The 16,274-nt window shown below is 37.0% G+C and overlaps 1 protein-coding gene across 5 annotated transcripts in view; it reads left to right on the top strand.

Annotated features, from left to right (window-relative positions):
- The window catches only part of ROCK2 (Rho associated coiled-coil containing protein kinase 2), a 135,313-nt gene that overhangs the window by 102,003 nt on the left and 17,036 nt on the right, over window positions 1-16,274 (top strand). For all 5 annotated transcript variants that reach the window (XM_058682541.1, XM_058682542.1, XM_058682546.1 and 2 more), the window contains exons 11-22: window positions 857-936; window positions 1,093-1,141; window positions 1,742-1,877; window positions 1,992-2,083; window positions 2,323-2,569; window positions 2,928-3,034; window positions 5,658-5,817; window positions 8,436-8,596; window positions 9,244-9,428; window positions 12,812-12,881; window positions 13,831-13,934; window positions 14,096-14,282. In XM_058682541.1, coding sequence (XP_058538524.1) covers window positions 857-936; window positions 1,093-1,141; window positions 1,742-1,877; window positions 1,992-2,083; window positions 2,323-2,569; window positions 2,928-3,034; window positions 5,658-5,817; window positions 8,436-8,596; window positions 9,244-9,428; window positions 12,812-12,881; window positions 13,831-13,934; window positions 14,096-14,282 — 1,578 coding nt within the window. The remainder of the gene's footprint in view (window positions 1-856; window positions 937-1,092; window positions 1,142-1,741; window positions 1,878-1,991; window positions 2,084-2,322; window positions 2,570-2,927; window positions 3,035-5,657; window positions 5,818-8,435; window positions 8,597-9,243; window positions 9,429-12,811; window positions 12,882-13,830; window positions 13,935-14,095; window positions 14,283-16,274) is intronic.

The raw sequence follows: 16,274 nt of genomic DNA, 5'->3' as shown, positions 1-16,274 counted from the left end.
GATTGATTTTTGGCACAGCCACTTATTAGCTAAGCCATCTAGAGAGTTACTCACCTTTTTTGAATTTCAGTTTCTTTATCGAGTACATACAACACTACCTACCACCTTTTTAGGGTTGTTGTTAGGGTTGATGAGACAGTATTTGTAAAGTGCCTAACATGGGACCTAAGGCATAAAAGGCACTCAAAAAGTTGAGTCCTTTATGAAGGTAATGATGCTCCAAAAATGGATTATTTAATACATAATATAATTGCAGTTGGTTTAAAGATCAACATATCTGGCCTAGAAGAAGATGTAAAGCATGGCAAGGAAATGACTTATAATCAATTAGCCGCCATTCCTGGAAGACTCATTGACCGTAACTCCTTATAGTAGTGTTCCTGGCACTGTGTAGAAAGATCTAAAGAAGAACTTAAATTCTCATTTTTAAGAGAAGTAATATATTCTTCAGCAAGTGCAGTTAAATATTCCAAATAATTTGTTTCAGATATAGACCTTTTCATCTTGTAAGTACACTGTGTGACCGTATTTTTACATAAATAGTCTGCAGAAGAACAGTGGAGCATATCAGAGGGTATCCTTTATTCATAATGAATGAGAGACTTGGCGTCATAGAAGAATTCTGCCAAGATTAGAGCATCTCACTCGTATATTTACGTCATGTTTACATACATAGAAAGCAAGAGATGGAGAATTTTTTTCCTTACGTTGGTAAAAGTCACATTAAGAAGGTACAAAAACTACCATTATAAAGGATCTTATATGAAGCTTAAAAAACAGCTTATCCTTGTCTTTAAGCCTCTCATATTTTAAATGTGACCAAAATTTATAATTATAGTTTCTTGTTTTCGGACAGATTCAGAAAAAACTATACACGTTAGAAGAACACCTTAGCACTGAGATACAAGCCAAAGAAGAATTAGAGCAGAAGTGCAAGTATGTTGTTTAGATAACGAAATGTTGTCTTTTAAAATTTAAGTTCAAACGTCTTAGCAAAAAGGAAGAGTTATAAAGTAATTATATGATCGTCTTTGAATTTATACTAAGTAAGTGTTTTTATTGTCAATCACTGTTTCTTTTGAAATCCTTTAGATCTGTCAATACTCGCCTTGAGAAGGTAGCAAAGGAGCTAGAAGAGGAGGTAAAGTTGCTGTATGCTTTTCCTTACCATTGTCGTTTGCTGCACGTTGTGATGCCTGCCTTCCCTGCAGAGAGGTGTCTTAGAACCATAGTAACACCCATCTTGATGTACAGTAAGACCCACCTTATGTTGCACTGGCGAACAGGACTGAAGTTACAGGATAACCTTGGTGATGAGCCTCATTTTGTTACGGGTTTGCAAACTTGAGTGAATTTAGAATGCGTAGATATTTCACGTAAAAAAATTGGCATTTGTGTCAATTACTTGGCTTAACAACAGAAAGTGACCATTGTTTCTTCTTTTAAATTTCTGTTCCTAACATTTCAGATGCGTAGTTTATATTAAGTGAAGATGGTTCAGTGGTAATGAAGTTATGGGAAGTTTGACTTTCAGTAGTAAACCATTAACAGTATGGCCTTAATAATTTAAGAGAGGTGTGCTATTTTGAAAGTAACGGAAAACGTTATTGTCAGTTTTAACGAAACAGCAGTTACGGCCTTCTTTAAAGTTCTTTTTTATCTGCTTGAAATACTAAAATTGTGTTTTCATTTGATTTGTATCCATACTTTCCTTCGATAGTAACTTTAAGCATTATTTCAGATTACCTTAAGGAAAAATGTGGAATCAGCATTAAGGCAATTAGAAAGAGAAAAGGCACTTCTTCAGCACAAAAATGCAGAATATCAGCGGAAAGCTGATCACGAAGCAGACAAGAAACGAAATTTGGAAAACGATGGTTTGTGGTGTAGAATATTAAATACTTACCAAGAAAAAAATTAAATGTGTATGTATGTGTGTGTTGTTGAAGCTTGCCACTGAAATGCTTTTTTTTTTTTTTTTTTAATCACAGTTAACAGTTTAAAGGATCAACTTGAAGATTTGAAAAAAAGGAATCAGAACTCTCAAATATCCACTGAGAAAGTAAATCAACTCCAGAGACAAGTAGGTCAATCTCCATTTGTAATAGGATATTGAATTTTCTTGATGATAACTTACTAATACTAATTTTAATTGGGAATGTTACAAAAAGGCCTTTGCCTCTGACTTTAAAGGGAAATCATTAGGAAACTATTTGTAGGTGTGTTTCTTACTTTAGTTTGTAACAGGCTGATAAATAGAAGTATTTTCATTATATACACTCGTGTTTGTTGTTGTCTGTTTGATTTTGAATGGAATAACAGCTGGATGAAACCAATGCTTTGCTGAGAACAGAATCTGATACTGCAGCCCGATTAAGAAAAACCCAGGCAGAAAGTACAAAACAGATTCAGCAGCTGGAATCTAACAATAGAGATCTTCAAGATAAAAATTGTCTGCTGGAGACTGCCAAGTTAAAACTTGAAAAGGAATTTATCAACCTTCAGTCAGTTCTAGAATCTGAAAGGAGGGACCGAACCCACGGATCAGAGATAATTAATGACTTACAAGGTATTATAAAGTAGAGATTGCACTTGAATTCATCTCGATGATTTATATTTCGGAAATAACTTTAGATGATGGATGTATGTGCTGGAATAGCACATTTCTGAATATACTACTCTGTTATGTGAAGCATAACATATGGAATGCATTGATAGAAAATTTTATGAATAGAAGGTTTGCTTTCAAATAGTGTGAAATATTTTCAATTATCAAAAACCACCTCCCAAAGTGACGGTTTGGGTTCCAGTTGACTTAGCCATAAAACACTCTACCAACAATTATAAAACTTCTCAAAATTTTTTACTCTTAATTTAACATATATATACTTTGTGGGCTTATTGTTTTTAAAATGTTGCAATTTTAGGTAGAATATCTGGCCTAGAAGAAGACTTAAAGAACGGCAAAATCTTATTAGCAAAAGTAGAGATGGAGAAGAGACAACTACAGGAGAGATTTACTGATTTGGAAAAGGTAAAACACGTTCAGCTTTATATTTTGTAGGAAGATGACAAAGAGTTTTAGATTGGAAAACTTAACTCTAAAATGAGGGGTATCGGTATGGTTTCAGTGGATGTTTCTCCCTAGGGGCCCAAGGAAAACTTAGATTTTGACTACAACGTATCTTTAAAATGATAGAAAGTTACAATGGCTTTTGGCATTGAAAAGTTTTTCTTTAGAACTTCTGTAAGCCAGGGATGAGTTCTAGGCTGTGTGCAGTTAAGGTGTTATTTTTGTTCACTTATCCATTCTTTCAAGTATTTAATGTATCGTCTGTGGTAGAAATATCAAGATGCAGTCTTTGCTTGCCTTTAACAATCCCACAGTGGGGCCTCCTGGCTGTCTCAGACGGTAGAGCATGTGACTCTTGATCTCTAGGTCATGAGTTCAAGCCCCCACGTTGGACGCGGAGCCTGCTTAAAAAAATAATAAATTAAAAAAAAATACAATCTAAGGAGTAGTACCTAAAGTCACTAATAAAGTACACAGATAATTCTAACACAGCGTGGTAAGCAGACTGCTCGAAGAATGGACAGGGTATATTGGACGCACAGGACGAAGCCCTAATCTGACAGGGCAGGATTGGTTGGCAGGGTAAAGGCACATTCTGAGTTGGGCAGGACAGCAGGAGCAAAAGTATAAGGATGGGAAATAGAAAAGGCGTAGCTGGTTTATTTAACGCTAACTGCTCAATAGTTCTGGAGTATAGAGCAGGGGTCAACAGATTTTAATCTTTTAAGCAAAAGACAATGAATATTTTAGGCTTTGAGGGCCATATAATCTGTTGCAACTCAGCCCTGCTGCAATACGTAAAGGAATGGGTGTAGCTGTGTTCCAGTGAAATTTTATAAAAATAGACATCGGGCCAAAATGCACCTGAAGACTGCAGTGTGGTTCTCATGTCAAGTGTGAGGAATTCACTGACCAGAAGGAGCTACAGACCTAGGCATGAGCTAGATCATGTGAGAGTTTGAATATTCTGTTAAACTTAATTTCTCTAGGCAACGGACCCAGCCACTGAAGGGCTTTAAGTTAGATGCTCTTTTTAGACATACATTTAAGATAGATCGTTGTGTACCATGTGTGGAGAATAAATTTGAGGAGGACAAGACAAGAGCGGGGGAGACTAGTCAGAGACGTTTTCAGTAATTCAGATGATGGAGACTTAACTAGTATGGTGGTTAAAAGGATGGAAAATGGGGGTGAACCTGAGAACTATCTGGAGGTAGAATATTTGGTGGCACTTAGTGATGGATTAGCTAAGGCATATGTGTGGTATTTAAGGAGGACTTCTAGGCTCTTACATGGTGACAAGATATATAACGGTAACAGTAATTCATAAAGAACAAAGGGGAGAAAAGAATGAAGGGAAAGAGCTCTTTTAGAAGAAATGATGACAAAATCTATTTTAGTCCTAAGTTTGAGGTGCCTTAGGATGTTCGTAAAGGAGTAAACTATGTTGAAGCTAGCAGTGTTTGAGAGTCATTGGTACAGAAGTAGCTGAAGCCGTGTGAATGCAAGAGCCTATCTCGGAAAAGATTGTTTAGAGCAATGGTTTTTCAGGGCAGAGTTGATTCCTCTGTTGTTGGATTGAAAAACCTCATTTTTAGGGGCTCCTGGGTGGCTCAGTTGGTTAAGCATCTGACTCTTGATTTTGGCTCAAGTCATGATCTCAACAGTTAGTGAGCTCAAGCCCCGCCTCGGGCTCTGCCCTGACCGTGTAGAGTCTGCTTGGGATTCATTCTCTCCCTCTCTCCCTCTCTCCCTCTCTCCCTCTCTCCCTCCCCCTCCCCCTCTTTTCTGCCCCTCCTCTGCACATGCTCACTTGCTGTCTCTCTCTCTCAAAATAAATAAACTTAAAAAAGGAAAAAAATCATTTTCAGTGTTAAGGATTTATTTGAAAAACAAAAGAAATATTTACATATATGATACAAACTATAGAAACAAAGAATTAGAAAATCTTTTGAGGATATAGAGAAAATAGATTGACTTCTATTATTAAAGTGTCCCAACTTAAAACAAGTCTCCTATGTGGAATATCAGGGTAAATGGTAGAGGATCCTGAAAATTTGTCATCAGATACAGCAAAGGGAAATATTAGATAGGTTTTAAAGGTGAGAAATCATGATATAGAAGCTTGAAGTGGCTGAAGAACGCTGCCTCCAGAGAAGACCAGCATTTAAGGAATAGCTGGGGGAAAACTTCATAGGTGACAGAAAAGATGAGAACAGGAAGCGGGGAGCCAAGTGAGTGCACTCAGGTATGTCAAGGAAATAGTTTCAGGGGCAACAGTGAGTCAAAATGGGGTAACTACTGAAAAGTGTTTGTCGAATCTGGTGGTGAGAATATCATGTGTTACTTTATTGAGATCACACACTCTCAGTGCAGCTCCCCAAACCGTAGAGTGGAGGGATGGGGCCGTAGGTTCAGCAGGAGGTGAACAGGTGGATTCCGTGGATCATTGTTACAAGAAGTTTGAGTGAAGGGGGGAGGGAAAGTATTGAACATTCTTAGCTTGTAAAAAACAGCTTTATAAGTTTTTGAAATTGTGAGCCAGTCTTTTTTGTTGATCGCTGCTATTCTAAATCTTTAATAGGAAAAGAACAACATGGAAATAGATATGACATACCAACTAAAAGTTATACAGCAGAGCTTAGAACAAGAAGAAGCTGAGCATAAGGCTACAAAAGCACGGCTGGCAGATAAAAATAAAATTTATGAATCCATTGAAGAAGCAAAATCAGAAGCCATGAAAGGTATGCCTTTTTTCTAAGAGGGTTTTTTCTGCAGCATTTTCCTAAGAATTGATTCTGTAGTCAACTCTTGATTTTGAAAACTATTTTTTTATATTTTATTGTCAAATATCGAGAACCGGAAAGAAAAACATTAGGGAAGCTTTATATACATATCATTTTTTCTCTTTATGGCAACGATCATTTCTAAGATGTAAGTCCCAAATACCGAATTATTCAACCAAATATAAGGATCAGAGAGAAATGAATATTTCAGTGATAGCAATAGTAACTGGCATAAAGAGCATGAGGTTCTAGATGTATCTTTTCAGATTTGGGGGGATTTGCTATTTTTGTAATATTTAGTTTGACGTTTACCAGTTTGTTGCCAGTTTATGCACACTAAGTATTTTGGAAATAGTAGTTGACCTAACTAGCATACAAGCTCATTGAATATTTTGAACTCTGTCATGATGAAGATACTAGCTAGATCTGGTCAAAGTCATCCACTCCTAACGAATATAGGGTAAAATAACAGAGTTAACTTTTCCACAAACCAGCCTGTATCTTGGAATTGTCTTAGGATAATTTCTTGTTTTCCTAACTGACTGTTCATAATTATGAAGGATTTGAAATTCCAAAGGAAATTAATAAAAGACTCTTGCGAAAGATTCATAGAACTCTTAAGCAGAAATTTTATTTTAAATTGAAGCATAACATTTATGAATAATTTGGAAAAAAATAGCCTTTTAATTAATGAATGAAATTTAAATTGGAGCTTTCTTGCTTAAAATCAGTTTAGTTTCAGGCAGTAATTAAGGATGTTAAGAGATGAAATGAGTGCTTTATTTAGAAAAATCTAATTACAAGAGTGGAAATTAGTGGGCCATGTTTCCCTGTCAGGGGCCTAGAAGATAGAGTTGAATTTCTTTTGAGGTGTAATTCAAGTGCTCGCATTTGTAATACACACGTGTAACCACCACTCAAAACAAGTCATGGAATCTGTGTTTTCATCACCTACTCAGTAAGTTCACTTATGCCCCTGTCTATTCTCTGTGCCCACATTAGAGTGATTGTTTTTTTAAGTGAGTATATCTGTCCATGTGTTATCTCTGAACTGATAAAAATGAACCAATTCAGAGTAATGGTACCTACCTTTTTTTTTTTTTTCAAACTCCTTTTTAGAATACGAACATAAGATGTATGGTGACTTTCGTAGTTTATAGGAGTACACGAAACTTAAATGTTGCTGGTGCTCAGACCGGCTCTAAAAGCCTTTGGCTTTTCCACTGCCATTCCGTAGCTTCCTTTGATTAAGACTATGGCTTACTAATGAAAACTAGTCATGTGACCTTGTCTAGTTACTTAACCTTTTTTCTGCCTTGTTTCTTCTTAGACAGGTAAGAGTTTTAGGTTGTTTTGAAGACCAAGTGCAATGACACGTGAAAATGCTTAGAAATATTAGCTGTTATTAGTGGAATGTGAAGAATAGTTTCGTTTTTTCCACACTTTTGAAGGCAGTTCATTAAAAAGTGAAAATTCATAGGCTTAATTTTCCCTTATATAACTTTGTAATACGATAATTCAATATCGAGCATTAGGTATGAAACAGCAGAGGAGCCCAATTGGATTTGAAAAGATTTTCTAATCAGTACATCAAAAGGTAATCCTTTAATGGTAATAACTGACATTTAATAGGAAATCACTTGTTTAGACATAAACTTTGCCTGTTCTTCACTTTTAAAAGCCTTTTCTGATTAATAAAACAAATTAAAAGTTCATTACAAATCATTTAGAAAATTCAGGAAAGTATAAAGAAGTAAGTAAAGATTAACCACAATTTTACTAATCAGGATGCTATTTTGTATATTTTCTGAAATTTTTATACCCTTTTTGCTTTTTTTCTTGGAAAATAATACTGTGAACATTCTCTTTAGGTCTTTTTAACATTGTCCTTAAATACTGAGCACTTACCAAATTCTTCTTGTATGCCAAGCAGCTATTAAGTGCCACACAGATAGTAACTAAGAATCTTCGTCACATCCCCCGTAAGGGAGAACAGGTAGTGGTATCAGTCTGCAGATGCGGAAATTGAGCCTCAGGGAGCCTAACGGACGTGCCCCGTAAGTAAGTAGGATGTGTCGGAGACAGGGTTTAACCTCAGGAACTTCGGTCCCAGCGGCTTGTCCTTTGCCATTTCCCCAAAGCCTAATTGTCCTTCTCTGCATAGTGATATGCTAATATGGAAAGAGCCATAGACGTCATAGAATCTACCTGGAATGTTTTAGGGTAAGAAAAGTAACACCAAGAGGCACAGGGTAGCAGGAAAATGAAATAAGTCTTTATTAAAAAGATGTAAGCCTCTTTTAGAATCATAAGTGAAGGCACCATTTTACTTCAGTTAGAATAGATGCAATATTGCAGAGTGGTCGATTTTTCTGGACACTGGAAATAAAACTCCTGATTTCAAAGCGTGAAACTGTTGACATTTCAAACACATTAGGGAGAGTGATGAAAATATTAAATTGGAAATTAAAAAAAAAGCAGCGTCATTTACAACAGTTTTCATGGCATGGTGTCCTGTATTTGATACGCTTTTTTGGTATGTGAATGCACAACTGTGTCCATTTTTGTGGCAATAGAAATGGAGAAAAACCTCTCAGAGGAAAGGACGTTAAAGCAGAAGGTGGAAAACCTGTTGCTGGAAGCTGAGAAGAGATGCTCTATATTAGACTGTGACCTCAAGCAGTCACAGCAGAAAATAAATGAACTCCTTAAGCAGAAAGATGTGCTAAATGAAGATGTGAGTATGAAGTTTACTAATAAGTAATAATAAACTATGTAATGAATTCGTAGTCCACGTAGGTTTAGCCATAATGTTGGTTTCATAATTAAAATTTTTTTCTTATAATCTGCAACCTTTAATTTTACTGCGTTTGGATGATATGCTGAATGAATCATAATTTAAAATTTTTAAGTTATTTTTACCCTAAAGACCATATTTTATTTTAAAAAGTACGACATCAGAAATACGAAAAATATTTTACTGTGAAGTGAATTAGCTGCCTAAGGACAAAAATCTGTTTTACATGATCATATTTGCTGCAAGCTTCATTGATAAGAAAAATCAAAATCAAGGGGTGCCTGGGTGGCTCAGTCGGCTAAGCGTCCGACTTCAGCTCAGGTCATGATCTTGTAGTTCATGATTTCTCCTTCTCCTCCTTCTCCTTCTTCTCCTTCTTCTCCTTCTTCTCCTTCTTCTCCTTCTTCTCCTTCTTCTCCTCCTTCTCCTTCTCCTTCTCCTCCTCCTCCTCCTCCTCCTCCTCCTCCTCCCTCTCCTTCTCACTCTCTCATTCTCTCTCTGTCTCTCTCAAAATAAATAAACATTAAAAAAATAAATCAAAGTCACAGTAATTTATTTATATACCAAGTATACAATTTATTTTTTAGATCAGAAACTTGACATTAAAAATAGAGCAAGAAACTCAGAAGCGCTGCCTTACACAAAATGACTTGAAGATGCAAACACAGCAAGTTAACACACTAAAAATGTCAGAAAAGCAGTTAAAACAGGAGAATAATCATCTCATGGAAATGAAAATGAGCTTGGAAAAGCAGAATGCTGAACTTCGAAAGTAAGTAAACTGTTCGAGACAAAGTTTTATTCATATATACGAGTATCCACATGTAAATTCTCTTAATTTTGGTTTACCTGCGGGTTTTCTTTTGATCATTTTCTTGACCACATTTGCTCTCTTTTTCTGTTTAAGTAATGCGTTGAGTGCCGCTGTTGTCCCTCGAGATTATCTTTGCTTCCCCAACGATTTCTTTTTACTACTTCTGCCTGTTGCCGCCTCTGTAAACGAATAACCTAGTATCACCAGGCACTTGAGGAAAGTGTTCAGTACTAGAGAGAAAGACTGTGATAAAGAAAAAGGAAACGTACCCCCAGGTGAGGAATACATCAAGGAAGAAGAGGAAAGCACAAACAAACAAAAAAAGCCTATTAGTAATAATTAGTATCGATCCAAACTTCTAGGAGATAGTACTTCCATTAAACAAGAAGCCGGCATAAAGCACAAAGGGCAGCCAGAATGAGAACGAGCTGTTAAAGATGAAAAATGACCGCATATACATTTATTAGGACGGTCTGAAGAAAAAGTCAAAGAAATTTCATCGACTGGGGAAGAAGAGGGCATGACGTAGAAGGTGTGTGGCCCAGGGGTTCTAGCACCAGACAGAGAAGTCTAGAGAAGGAAGGAAGAGGAGGAAGTCGTTAGAGAAATAATGGAAAACAGTTTCCCGTGGCGGGAAGAGAAGTCTTCAGATTGAAAGGACTCAACCGAAAATAAGTGAAGGAAAGACCCGCATTTGGACGTGTTCTCGTCAAATTTCAAAAACAAGAGAAAGGGTGGCTGGGAGTATTGCGGTTCTCATCCCGGACTGGGGAGGCTGTGGTTTGTGGTTGATGGAGCAGGAAGTGAGGCTTGGCTCTATGGCCGAGGCCAGTGATATGGCCGTGTTAGGAGAGCTGGGGAGAGGTGAGGGATAGGAAGAGCTAACTCCCCACTCTGGCAGCAGGGAACTAGTAAAGAAGAGTTTAAATTCGTGTCAAGAAATAAGCTGAGATGTGGAGGTGGTTACCAAAAGAACAAAACGGAATTGAAACGAAGTGAATTCCTCCAGGGGAGTGAATTGAGGGTGTGAAGACGTGTGGAAAGAGAGACCGCTCCCTTTCTGGCCGATTTTTTTCTGTGCCGTTCTGTACTTTTTCATTGTAACCATGTACGTATAATGGGTTATTTTTTTGAAAAGTACTTGTCTTAAATACCTAATAAATGTTAGGTGTTTCAAGTTACACGTAAGTGGATGATGGCAGCTCTGCAAGGATATTAAAATTATACCGAGGTTTGCTGCAAATGGGCCTAGCCGATGATGATGAGATCATTCCAAAAATTGACCTTTGATATAGTATTAATCAGCATCTTTCCCATTTTTGACTCAGAAAAATTAGAATCCTCGCTTTTAATAGCAGGCACCTCAATAGTAAAATACAGATATAACACATAAAGTGACAATGAGTGATAACTTTCTTTATGTGGAGGTTTTAAGAGCCAGTAAGTAAACAAAGTGACCAAATTATGTTAAATGAGAATAAGAATAAAAGCCTTAAGTAACACACAGATTGAAAACAGTATGATTAAATCATTTGGTCTGAGTCTTTCTTGCTGTGTATATTTTTAAATATCTAGGTGGTATTCAAATGTCTTTTCCCTGTAAAATACTCAGACTAAACAGTAAATGTTCCCCTTAATGAATGCAGACGTAGTTCATCTCGCCAGAAAGAATCTACTGTGATAGTTCGTTATTTACTCTTCTGTATCTGTACAGTGTATGTAGGGTTGAGTTTTTTGTAGATTTTGGAGCGTTTTTGTTTTCTAATTGTATCATATATGTGGTGTTCTTCTCCAATTTGCCTTTTTCCCCTTAGCTTAGACTTGGAATAATTGTGATTTTTATGTTTTCTTAGTAACCCTAGGATTTGGGGTGCCTGGGTGGCTCAGTCAGTTCAGCCTCCATCATTGGCTCAAGTCATGATTTCACAGTTTGTGGGTTTCGAGCCCCACATTGGGTTTTCTGCTGTCAGCACAGAGCCCACTTCAGGTCTCCCTCTCTCTCTGCCCCTCCCCTACTTCTCTCTCTCTCTCTCTCTCTCTCTCTCTCTCTCTCTCAGAAATAAACATTAAAAAAAAAAAAAAACTCCAGAATTTATTTCAACACAACCTCTTAAATGGGTTGTGAGGCTCACTTTTTATTTTATGTATTTTTTATTTAATTTTATTTCTTTATTGAAGATATATGCATACATATATGTAATAATGCATACAGAAAAAATACACAAATGATATGTAGAGCTTCGTGAATTTTTACAAAATGTACAAATCTGTGCAATTTAAACATCTACATTTAAACATAAAAGCTAGGGGCGCCTGGGTGGCTCAGTTGGATAAGCATCCATCTTCAACTCAGGTCATGATCTCATGGTTCATGGGTTCGAGCCCCTCGTCGAGCTCTGTGCTGACAGCTCAGCCTGGATCCTGCTTCCGATTCTGTGTCTCCTCTTCTGTCTCTATCTGCCCCTCTCCTGCTGGTACTCTGTCTCTCTCTCTCAAAAACAAATAAACACTAAAAAAAAAATTTTTTTTTTTTTAATAAAATGAACATAAAAACTTGTGCGTCTTTCCTCCCCTCTGGCCCCTTCTCAGTTATTTCTTCACTCATCCTAAGATGACCAATTCTCAGGTCCTCTTTTAATTCTACTAGTTGGGCAGAAATGGCTGATCACAGTGAATGTGTGACAATATGTAATTTAGTATTACTGTTCTAATATATCACTATTTGGTCTCAGCACCCCCTTACACTCTTAAAAATTATGAAGGGCCCCCCCAAATTTTTGTTTATGTGAGTTATATCTCATGATATTTTTTTGTGTTAGAAATCAAAACAGAAAATTTTATTTGTTTAATTTACTTACTTTAAATGTTTATTTATTTTGAGAGAGCGTGGGAGCACAAATGGCAGAGAGAGAATCCCAAGCAGACTTGTGCTATCGGCGCAGAGCCCGATGCAGGCTCGAATCCATGAACCGTGAGATCGTGACCTGAGCTAAAACCAAGGGTTGTATGCTCGACCGACTGAGCCCCAAAACTGAGAAAATTTTAAAACACAAGAGCATACAAACATATTTCATTAGTTGTTGGAATGATGACATCATATGTTATAAAACTTTAAAAAAAAGTCTATACTTACTAGTTGGAGAATGAGAATTTGAAAAAAAAAACAAAACAAAAAAACCCACCACACTGGTGATTAGTATTACGAAAATAATTTGACCTCTTGGGACTTCTTTTTTTTAAAGGCTCCAGGGATGCCCAGTGGTTCCCTAGGCCACATTTCAAGAGTTGCTGGTTTAATATATAGGTAGCTTATTTGAACCTTTGCTTTAATGTCCCCACAGAGAACGTCAAGATGCAGACGGGCAAATGAAGGAACTCCAAGATCAGCTTGAAGCAGAGCAGTACTTCTCAGTAAGTTCCGGATACGTTAGTTTGAAGATTGTCGTGTTTGTAGAATTAAAAGTTTGCTGCAGAATGAGGAAAACGATTCTTGTCTTTAGGATAGATTCTTCTAGCAAACATCAGACAGATTGGGATAGGATGTTTCGTACCACACAATTCATGTAGAAAGAATAGCTGGGCAAGTGACTATTGATAGCTTAACAGAAATCTATTATCATTGCTAGAAAAATAGTTCTAAGCACATCAGTGAAGTTGATTTAAAAAACATTGCTTTTTGAGGAAGAATTTTCATGAAGAAATTGTCATTTTAATGTTTGCATTTTTAAAATCAGTTTTAAAATATGAAGTAGTAGTGTCACCTTTGTTTCATTTAAGCCAACAAAATTTCCTTGTCTAAATTAGTAGTATACTTCTTTGCCTCTTTATCCTACCAATCTGTGTCATTTAATGAGAAGTTCTGATACCCAGTTGAAAAGCAAGCTTCTTGGGGAGCTCGGGTGTCTGAATCCATTGAGCGGCTGACTTTCGGCTCAGGTCACAATCTCACAGTGTGTGAGTTGAAGCCCCACTTCGGGCTCTCTGCTGTCAGCACAGAGCCTGCTTCAGATCCTCTGTCTCCCTTTCTCTCTGCCCCTCCCCCACTCTCTCACACGGGCCTGCGTGTGTGCGCGCTTTCTCTCTCTCCCCCCCCCCCCCCCAGAATAAATAATTAATTAAAAAAAAATTTAAATCAAGCTTCCAAGTTATTAGCAGAACTTGTATTAGTTACTTGGTTGATGACTAGAAAAGCCCATTAAACTATTAGTTTGCTCGGAGGCCCAACATTACTCAGTGTTCAGGAACATATTTGTGTTCAGCTTGACTTTTTGTGTGGATAGACCTTGAATGTAGAAATAATGTTCCTGCTGATGGTGATAATGGCAGTGACATGTCTCTTCTGTTCTATTTTGCTGTTTAGACTCTCTATAAAACACAGGTGAGAGAACTTAAAGAAGAATGTGAAGAAAAGACCAAACTTTGTAAAGAATTACAGCAGAAGAAACAGGAATTCGAGGACGAAAGGTACAGAAGGAGATTCTTCTCTCTTTTGTTGATAACTGGGCACTCAGCTCCTAGAACAGTACCTGCTGTGCCCTCAGTAAGAATTTGTCGATGAAGTGTATTAGAAACTTGGACTTCCTAGTGAAAATTGAACACTAAAATCATGTATCATTAAAATGTAGGGACTCCTTGGCTGCTCAGCTGGAGATCACCTTGACCAAAGCAGATTCTGAGCAGCTGGCTCGTTCAATTGCTGAAGAGCAATATTCTGATTTGGAAAAAGAGAAAATCATGAAAGAGCTTGAGATCAAAGAGATGATGGCTAGACACAAACAGGAACTCACTGAAAAAGATGCTACAATTGCATCTGTAAGTAAAGTTTTTTAGTCCTTTTTTGATCTTAATTAAATAACTGTATCACAAATGTTACTTAGAAGTGCTAGGAAAGTACTGCAGACAGAAATGAAAAGCTGTATATTCTGGCTTTGGGACGTTTTATCCAGTTAACCACTAGCTTCTCAGTGTCGTTTGGCAGAAAGAGGCTCAAAAAAAGAACTACTTGCAATGGCTCTGCCTGTTGGTAAATTCGGAGTGAAAGGACTAAAGGGAAAGGGAAAAGGCAAAAGCAGAAAACAGTAGAAACCATTCTTTTCTTGCTAAACAAATCTTAGTTCAGAAGAATCTTGAAACTACCATGAAGGTAGTCCTGTGTAACTTGAAAAAAAAATTATAATGAGAGTTTCAAAGAGAAGGAAAACATCAAGTAGTTGAATTTGTTTTATCAGTTATCCGGGTCATTAAAATGGTACATCGATTAGAAAGTGTGGCATCGGAGCCAGGGACGCTTATTCCCGTTCAGTGGAAGTAAGTAGGGAGGCCAGAAGTAGACCCTCGCACGTAAAGACCTTGGTCTGTGAGAGCAGTGTCGACAGACACGTCGGTGGGAAAGGATACAGATACAATGAAAGGTTTGGGATGACTCTTCTTGTGTGGGAAGGAGTGAAGTTAGATCCTTGCCTTTTACAACATAACAAGAATAAATTCTAGCTATCTTAAAGATCTAAAGATGAAAAAGAAAAACTTTAAACAGAACAAAATCCAGAACTTACTGTAGCAGAAGACCACAAACTGCAGGGAGAAGATACTTGTAATGTTTTTATTAAACGGGATTTGTGTCTAGAACACATGTGGCGCTCTCGAGCTCAGTGAGAAGAAGTTAAACAATCCAAAAGAAAAATTGGCCAAAAGAGAAAACCCTAAAAACATAAGCAGATACTTAACCTAAATACTCTTTAAGAAAGGCTAGCTAAAACAACTTTGAAATACCATTTCGTATCCATTACGATGGCAGAATTCAGTATCTCATTTCAAGCGTTTGAAGGGTGTGTGGGAAATGACGTTCTTATTTAAAGCTGTGAGGAGTATAGATTTAGTATGGTATAGTATAGTGTATAATGTGGCAATTTAAATATTATGTATTCTAAATATGAAAAATTAAATATTCATCTAATCCAAAGAAAGCTGATGTTAAGATAAATATGGTAGAGAAATTCAGGTACAGTTTTTGTAGCAGCATAAATGTTTGTAATAGCAAGAAATTCAAATGTCTTGGCAGTCAGTCTTCTCAATAGAGGAATGAATGGATAAATGATATGTGGTAGAAGATGGGACTGCTGTATCACTTAAAATGATTTAATTAGATCTTTATACATCAACAGTTTAATTCTTTTTTTAAGTTTACTTATTTGGAGAGAGAGAAAGGACACATGCTTGAGCAGAACAGAGTGGGGGGCAGAAAGAGAGAGAGAGAATCTCAAGCAGGCTCTGTGCTCTCGGCACAGAGCCCAACACAGGGCTCCATCCCACAAACCACAAGATCATGCCTGAGCCGAAGTCGAAGGTCGGATGCTTAAACGCTGAGCCACCCAGGCATCCCAACAATTTAATTCTTAGTATGATCTCCAGTGAAAGCAATTACAGAAAGATACAGTGTGATGCTGTTTATGGACAATTTAAAATCACATAAAACCACGCTGTATGTTATGTGTTTGTAATAAAAGGATATAATCATTGATGGGAAGGATGAGCATAGAATTCACAATAAAATTTCTTTGGGGAAGGAAGAATAGGAATAGGATTTGGAGAGAATAAAAAAGGATGTCAGCGTCTTTAGTAAAATTTTATTTCGTTTTAAAATGTCCTGGAGGAAATACTACAGTTAAAAATTTGTTTACTCTGCATGATGAAACGCAGAGATCTGTTAGGGAATTTGTTTGTTTTTAGTTTATTAAATGTTTTTCTCATTAAAAATACCACTAAGGGGGCGCCTGGGTGGCGCAGTCGGTTAAGCGTCCGACTTCA

This window comes from Neofelis nebulosa, chromosome 9 (assembly GCF_028018385.1).
Source record: "Neofelis nebulosa isolate mNeoNeb1 chromosome 9, mNeoNeb1.pri, whole genome shotgun sequence".
In the NCBI taxonomy this organism is placed as follows: domain Eukaryota; kingdom Metazoa; phylum Chordata; class Mammalia; order Carnivora; family Felidae; genus Neofelis; species Neofelis nebulosa.
This window is presented reverse-complemented; position numbering and strand designations above follow the sequence as displayed.